Raw genomic sequence first — 8,057 nt, 5'->3', positions numbered from 1 at the left:
CTCTCTCTCTCTCTCTCTCTCTCTCTCTCTCTCTCTCTCTCTCTCTCTCTCTCTTCGCGTGTGTTCAAATTCTTAAAAATACACAATGCTTGACCACAAACAGCGCGCGCGAAGCGCGCGTTCTGTCATGTCTAGTATTTCTAAATTGTAAACCTTCATTTACTCTGAACCTAAAAGAGAAGTAAAGCACATCGCGCTTCGAGAAAATTAATCGGCATCGCGGAGAAGGGCCTTAACTGTTCGATATTAACGACATTCGCGCTGGTAACATCTCTTTATTAGTGAGGGACAAGCGCGCGCTTTGCGCGCGCCATTTGCTCTCTTTATACATTCGCATGGTTTGACAGCTACTTTCCCAACCTTGTTAATAATTGATGTCAAAGTTAACTAAATTAATAATCGAGTCAAGAAGAAATTTGAAAAATGCTGAGAAATGTCTCTCTCTTTTGGCCTGAAATTATTTAATTAATAAAACATAAACACATTTTTGATACATGTTACACATATGCACATATTGTGTTACCGCAATTATACAGTAATTGGCGTTTCGCACGATTACTCGCCCAAGTTAAACGTGCGAATACAACTAGACTAATCAGCTCTATTCTTCGATATCTCTGTGCTTTTTAAATTCATGTCTCCTTTATTTTTACCGTGATCCGCGCCTCTTTTTTATTTGATGCAAAACGATTATAGACGTCAAAGTGAATGTACGCGTAAACAAACACGGATTGCTCGTACTGCGGAAATATTCACGTACGCCAATTATAACGTTAAATTGTTTACGAAGGTGCATGTATGTATGTATATATATGTATATATATACATATACATACATATATATGTATGTGTTCTCCGCTCGTGCGCCACCGCGTTTAATTTGATAATTAATACCAAGCGGCCGCTTCATAATTCGGTTATAAATTCCACGAATCATGTTTCTTGATTGCGGCAGCAATTTCAATTCGACGGCACGATCATAATCGGTATTTGTTGAATCGCGAGCGCAAATAAGACTGCGATAGATGGGATTAATCGGGGGCCGGATAATCGAATTTATGGTACTATTAATAAACATTATGAGTCGCCGGCGATATCGCGCCGATGTATCGCCGATACGCGCAACCTAATGCGCATTCAGATTAGTATTTTGACAAATGCGAAATTGTTATAATATTTGTAAATTATAGCGTCACCGATAGCGCGCCGGCAGATACGTTTTCCGTAATAAATGTATTACGTGACGTGTACCGGAAGAGACACGTTTTGGCACACTTTCTCTAACCACGGATAATAAACCCTCGTGCTGTAAGAAGAATGCTGTTGCGCTGGCAAATGCAATAGGTAAATAATTAAATAATTTTCTTCAAGCAATTCAAACAATTTTAACTGAAAGAACATTTCTCTCTCTCTCTCTCTCTCTCTCTCTCTCTCTCTCTCTCACTCTCTCTCGCTCGCTAGCTCGCTCTCTCTTTCTACAAGATTTATTTTGGCGAGATCTTTTTAATCTTGATTCATTCATGAGATTTCCATATATGCGAATAAGAAATATGGCTTTTTGTTAAATCTTGAGTGATATATAAGGTTCACCAACGAATTCTTAGTCGAAAGAAACAGCACTTTTGGGAAAAATGAATTTGACGCTTGTATACAATTTGTTTTCTCTTTCTTTCTCTCTATGGGAATAAACTTTGAAAGATTCAACGGCGCGCGAGCTTGCGCCGGGGAGATTTATGTAAGTCGCTGTTACGTGATGCTGTAACAAATTTAGAACACGACTCGCGTCGTGCTAAACGGCAATATATGACGAATGTCGCGGCGCCCGCGGTGAAAGTTCACCGAGATCGCCGCGAGGTTTAATCAGTTCCTCCACCCCTTGCAAAACTGTCGGATGTCAACGTCAATGAGTCTTCGAATCGGACCCCTGGGCGACCTTTTGGAAAGTCCCCGGATAGATGACTGGCCTGCGAAAACGGCACCGCGCGCAGATTATCCGCGATATCACCGTGACGTGTTAATTCTCGATATCAGGGAAGCGCGGCGCGTCGCCGTTCGATCATTAGGAGAAGATGAAAGCGGCCGAGGAAAGAAACGCGTTAGCACTGATTCGTATCTCCCGTGTCTTAGGAGTGGCATGGATTGACAGCTCTGGAGATTCGATTGCTCTGTACATCGTTTCCTCTTTAGACGTCAGGTCTCTTTGTACGGATGGAGGCTCGATCGTCAGCAATAGCGTAAATCACGCGGCATGAAAAGAGTCGCGAGGGGAATGTGTCGGAGTTAATTTGTATTTGCCATGTCCACCGCGCGTGGAATGACAGCTCGCCTCGATCTTCCGCGCCACCCGCTCGCCGCGCGGGAGACCAACATTTTTATTAACCCTCGAGAGTATCGCGAGACCCTCCGAGGTCACGAGACTCACCCGAGCGCGTCGTAAAGAGATATTTAAAAAAAATGCAGTTTCGACCGCTGTCACGAAATCGCTCAAATCGTAGCGCTATTTGCGCTCACGAGTCGAGATTTAGCTGACCCTGCTGCAACATCTATTTTACTCGAGCCTGCTCTCGTGGCAAGTTTACATAAGGAATGAATTTAATTAGATTGTTAGTGCCATGACTATGCAATTCAACGTTGTTAACGCGCGAGCGGTTGAGTAAACAAGCTCCGTCGAGATGTGTAAACTCTCGTTGCACCAGACGAACGTAATCGAAGCTATCCGCGGTCCCCATATGACGCGCGTTACATAAGGCGCGCGCGCGCGTCTTTGTCCACTCCGCGCGATTGATTAATGATAGCGTGCAAGGTCCGCTGTAATAAAGACGCGCGCAGCACACAGCTGTGTTTACAGCGATGTAATATCTTACAGTAATAGTCGCGCGACTTTCTACCGTAAATCAGGCCGACGTAATTGCGGCGGCCGACGTATCCATGGGTGATTGTTGACGCCCGATCACGCGGGACTCGTCGTTCCAGCTTTAGCCGCGCGTCCAACTGTAAATTCCGGAAGTGCGCGAGCGAGCTGAAGGGCATCTTCGATCAAGGATTAATCTAATCAGGGATCAATTCTGTTACACACGTGTACTAAGGAAGTGAATTAATTCTTAATTCGCGGAGAACGGAGACGGAGAGTGAGAGAGAGAAGCAACACACGCTGTGATTAGCCGCAAATTTTCGCCGCATCCTTCCTGGTACGCCCAAGGATCCGCAGCGGAGTCTCGCGCGCATTTTCGTCGAGGGATCAGGTCTATTAATAGAATAGCAATGTCTCTCCTGGGATGCAACGTTTATTCTTAATGCACCGCGACACATATCTAACGTTGAGCCAGTTACATGGTCGTGGCGCATATTGCGTCTCTTCAAATACATATATAATATATTAATACAATACAATACAATAAAATACGCATGTGTGTGCATAATATCGCGTGCAATAAATATTTACAACATTTGAACAAAATTTGAACCGGAGCAATCCGTGTTCGCCCCGAGGGCGAGGACGACGACGCGCGCGGCCGACGGCGGCCGCGCTCGTCGTCCGGTGTCACCGGCGAGTTTATTACCGTGAATCGTCTTCCATTCTCATGGCGGGATAATTACTCGTGGAGGTCGTGAGATCACATGCTGGGACGGCGGCGCCGGGGGTCGCTGCTTTACACCTGGTTCTCGTCGTCCTTGGACGGATGCGCCGCGTTCCACTCGAGGGCCTTCAGTATCAGCGGCGGGATTTCCGGCGTGGTGGGCAGATGAGCGCCCACCGGCTGGAAGCCGTTCTTGTCGGCCACGTACGTCAGGGAGATCGCCTGGCCGTCGTCGCTCGCGTAGCTGAAGCCACCCTCCGCCTTCATCGCCTCGTTCTCGGTGCCGACATCCTCCAGGTGGCCCTCCTCCTCGGCCTTGATACCGTTGCCGGCCTCGTAATTCCACTTGTACGACCCATCCGGATTGGGGCCCTCCTGGCTCTGGCTGACGATCGGTATTGGCTCGTCGGCGGGCGCTGCCGCGACGCAGGCTGCCAATGCGATCAAGGCTACCTGGCGATAGAACGAGAAAATGTATTCAACATTAGCCGCGGAGGAGATAAATAGTGTATAGTCGAGTTGGCAAAAATAATGCAGACGTGGTCACGGCGTCGTATTTTAATATAGAAAACTAGGACTGTTTCACTGTAACTTTAAACATTGCAATCTAATTAACGCAATTATCTTAATGGCGTAAACATTTAATACTCTTGAACAGATTCAATTGCTTTTGTAAAGTAATGAAGACCGATGGGATTAGTATTTATTTAATAGTCATCGTTAAATCGTTAGAAAAACGTTCGTTGTCAATTTATCACTGGGAAATGCCGCGGTGACAGATTTACTCTGTCGCGACTATCTTAATTAATCTTTTTTCCCCTAAACCATGTTTCATCCATGTATCGATGTCCTACATTTACACCACGCGTAACTTTCACATCTCCGGTTAAGGTAGACGCTTTAACAGCTAAATAGAAGCTGCGAGTAGAAGATTTTAATACTGATCGATCGAAATCGCTTCAACGTGACATTATGTTACGAAATCCCGCGGTATCGGCCGTCACATCAAAGTCGAGATTACAAATCGGCAAAAGGATCCAGCACGAGCGCTGAGATGAAAGTAAAAGTAATACATTCATCCTTGGAGATTAAAGATACAACAATTAATTCCGTAGGTCGATCTGTTGCTCGTCAATATCAGACCGGGGATCTCGATTAAGGTGATGATTGCGCGCAAAACACCCGCGGCGAATACAATTTAACACTCGCGCGCAACGACAGAGTATCGAAGTCGCGGTATCCGATAACAACGCTGGATCGCGGTGCAGGTGACTAAGTGACCTTAGTCAGCCGCCACCGGTTAAGTTTCCAAGTGCATAAACATCGGATGAACATTAGCCTTCTCGTTAGCTTCCCTGTTTGAGGCTTGCGTTCGTTGCACAAGTGTTTATGCGGTGCGCGCTAATAACTACCGCCACTTAGACATTCTCGGCGACGCGATTTTGCGCGCGACGTGACGATTCGCGGAGTGAATCAGAGGCAATGACCGCTCTCGAATATAATTGTCGAAATATTAGATATTAATATTGAAATATTCGCTTTTATCGAAACATTAATTGGCTCTCGAATTTCGGCGCATCGCGACCCTTCCGTTTATCACCGATCCGTGTTATCGCCGATTTCATTTCAACGTCGATATTCGAAAATGCTAGATCGGTTCTGCGGCGACGAAGAAAGTTCTGCGAACCGGTGGCAAGCGGGCGCCGCGCGTCGCAGTAGTGATACCGTTTTGAGTCAGACACGACGGGATCGCGGTAGTATCAGCGTTATTAGGTCAGACGCCGCGCCTCGGATAAACTGAGCCTCGCGATGCTGACGATTTTTGTCACCATTGTCTAAACTCTACTGCCTTGGCCAAAAGGCCTTGCCACCCCCCGTCCATTCTTAGAAATGTAGCTCCTTTGGATTCTAACTACTTTGTACGTTGTTGCGTATCGGCACGCAATAAATATTCCCATTTTCATCAACTAGTATTGTTTATTTAACCTGATTGTCAAATAATTTAAAGTTATTGGGGTTTCACATAGGTGGCAAATATTTTTCATCGAAGCTGTATAATCTTTTCAGCAATTATTGGACGCTGCGAATTAGACGACGTATCCTTGGCTAAAAGGCGAAAGCATGAATTTTAATGTAACAATTCTTTAGAGATTTCACTGAGCAAATTGTACCGAATGTACTTGCTTGTCGAAAACTGAAATGATCAATTATTTTTTAAGGACATGCTATTATGCCTAGTGACTCTTTGGCTTTGCCGAATGTCGTTCTGCGTGAAACGCTGTTGACATTATTGACACACCGAAAAAAAAAAAAAATTTCGCTACCGTAACTAATCATGGTTTGCTGAAAAGATTTTGCTCCCATAATTATAAATTTCTAAAGCACAGCAAACAGTTTGCTGTCACACCCAATACAGTAGGCACAGTAGCAAAATATTTAGCTATCACAACCAAATATTAGCTGTCCATATTTCACAACTAAAATTTAGTTGCCACATGCAATTTTTAGCTACAGCAGCTACGGTTTTATTTCCGTGCAATAAAAAAAAACGTGTAACTATTTCTATTGTTTAAATGTACGGTACATACACGAGTAAATATGTTTTTAAAAAAGGGGCGAAAGGAGAAAGTAAATCAATAATTTACGTATTGTGATAAAAGTCTCGAAAAATATATTGTTATAAACTTGCGAAAAAATTGCCAACTAACAATAAGTATTTTAACCGTTTCGGTAGTTTTCGTGTTAAAGTACAAATTGGAAGGTAATCGTGGAACGAGATATCGCTGTCTCGCACTTTTGCTTCCCGCGAGATAAAACTCGGTATTTTCGCCAAAGTAAGACAGTCTCAGCCCCCCCGGTTGGAGCGTATTGTGCCGTTCGTTGTCAAACATTTCGCGCGCGAAAGCGTAACACGCGAGCATGGCAGATTTCGGGGTGTATCCCGGCGGTGTCGATCGATATCTTTACACCAACGGTCCTCCGGGACACGCTACTTACCCTCGGATCCCGGCTCGCCCCGCGTTCCTACCCACCGACATCCGAGTCCCCGGAGCTACCCCGGGCACGCTATACCGGATATAATCGAGAAGTGTCACTTACAACAACGTAACTCACAGAGGGTCTCCCGGATATACGCGCACAGGGATCCCCGTTCGCCGGGGACCGGAAATGCACGTCGGATTGCACACGACCCAGCTACGATTACCCGCGGATTGTCTCGCGGCGGAAGTGCCCTCCGGCATCCTCGCTCCCCAGCGCCTCTCTTCCTCCGGCCCTCCGCCCTCCGCCCCCTCCGCCCCCCCCCTCTCCCCGCGCGAGATTTTTTCCTCTTAATTAAACGCTTACCAATGACGTGTACATGCTGCGGCAGTAATCGCTGATGGGCAAGTGTTTATCAAGCCCCGCAGCGCTCGTCGTATATATACCCCTGGAGGCATCACCAACACCACCGACCGGCCGATGCACCGATGGCCACCACGTTACGGTACGTATGTAGGATGCACATGGGGACACGCAGAGGGGCCGCGCGCGGGGACAGACAAGGGGGGCTTTACACGGATCCGCGATTTAACACGGCGTTACATATGTGTGTACGCGTGTGTGAGCGCGCGTCGCCGCCGGTGAGCCGGAGAGACAACACCACTCCACATCAGCGTCGCGGAGAGACCATCCTTCCCCGAGATCACCATGTCACACTGCGCTAAATGTCATCGGGTCCCCCGTTGGAGGATTGCTTGCTCAATTGTCGCGATTTCTTTAAACGACGCTCCGCGCGCGGGGGATCCGCTTTTCTTCTACGTCGGCTTAGTCGCCCGGAAGCGCGGACGCGGCGAGTCGCGGTCAGCCTCCGGCGTCCTCTCCGGCGGGGACCCTCGTCGGCGCGTTCAGCTGCGAACGCGGCATTTCTACTCGCTCGTTTCGTTAATCGAATTTCCTCGGGGGTTTTCAAGTATTGTACACGGGAAGAAAAATGATGTTGTGTCAACGGGGTCGGTGCAATTGAAGTAAACTCGTTGAAACAACATCAGCATCAATGAATGAGAAACGTCGGGTTGTCTTAATAATCTGGATATTTAGTTTAGCTTAGAATAAAAATCCATAGCAAATACACTCGAGTGAATTGTTGATGTTTGTGGTAGCCCGTGACGTTAACGTGTAATCCAAGCAACGTCATTGTTTCCGTGCATTTGTTTTAAAATTAAATTACAATTCGTTTGTCCATTTAAATACGTGAATTTACCGACGACGACGATTCCATCTGAATGAAACTGTGTCATGTCCGAAAGGAAACCGGCGCGCAGGACAAGGTGGAAGAACGACATATGAATTCACATTTTAGATTACAATTATCGGGCTACCTGCAGCTTGCTCGGACCTAAAGGCGCTCTCGTTTGTTCGAATTATATTTATTGTCTAAAGGAGACGGGAAAATACGCGAAATGCGCGCTGTTACGCAACTCTCCTGTCGTTCGCCTCTTT

The 8,057-nt window shown here is 46.5% G+C and overlaps 1 protein-coding gene across 1 annotated transcript; it reads right to left on the bottom strand.

Annotated features, from left to right (window-relative positions):
* Window positions 1–3,266: 3,266 nt before the first annotated feature.
* On the bottom strand, window positions 3,267–7,022 carry LOC105567547 (larval cuticle protein 8-like). The gene is made up of 2 exons (XM_012022484.1): window positions 6,924–7,022; window positions 3,267–4,031 (listed from the first exon to the last, which is right to left on the bottom strand). The coding sequence occupies exons 1-2, from the start codon at window positions 6,936–6,938 to the stop codon at window positions 3,651–3,653; spliced, it is 396 nt and encodes a 131-aa protein (XP_011877874.1). The 5' UTR covers window positions 6,939–7,022; the 3' UTR covers window positions 3,267–3,650.
* Window positions 7,023–8,057: the final 1,035 nt, after the last annotated feature.

The sequence above is a fragment of the Vollenhovia emeryi genome, unplaced genomic scaffold, assembly GCF_000949405.1.
Source record: "Vollenhovia emeryi isolate VEMERY1.0 unplaced genomic scaffold, V.emery_V1.0 DF939136.1, whole genome shotgun sequence".
In the NCBI taxonomy this organism is placed as follows: Eukaryota; Metazoa; Arthropoda; class Insecta; order Hymenoptera; family Formicidae; genus Vollenhovia; species Vollenhovia emeryi.
This window is presented reverse-complemented; position numbering and strand designations above follow the sequence as displayed.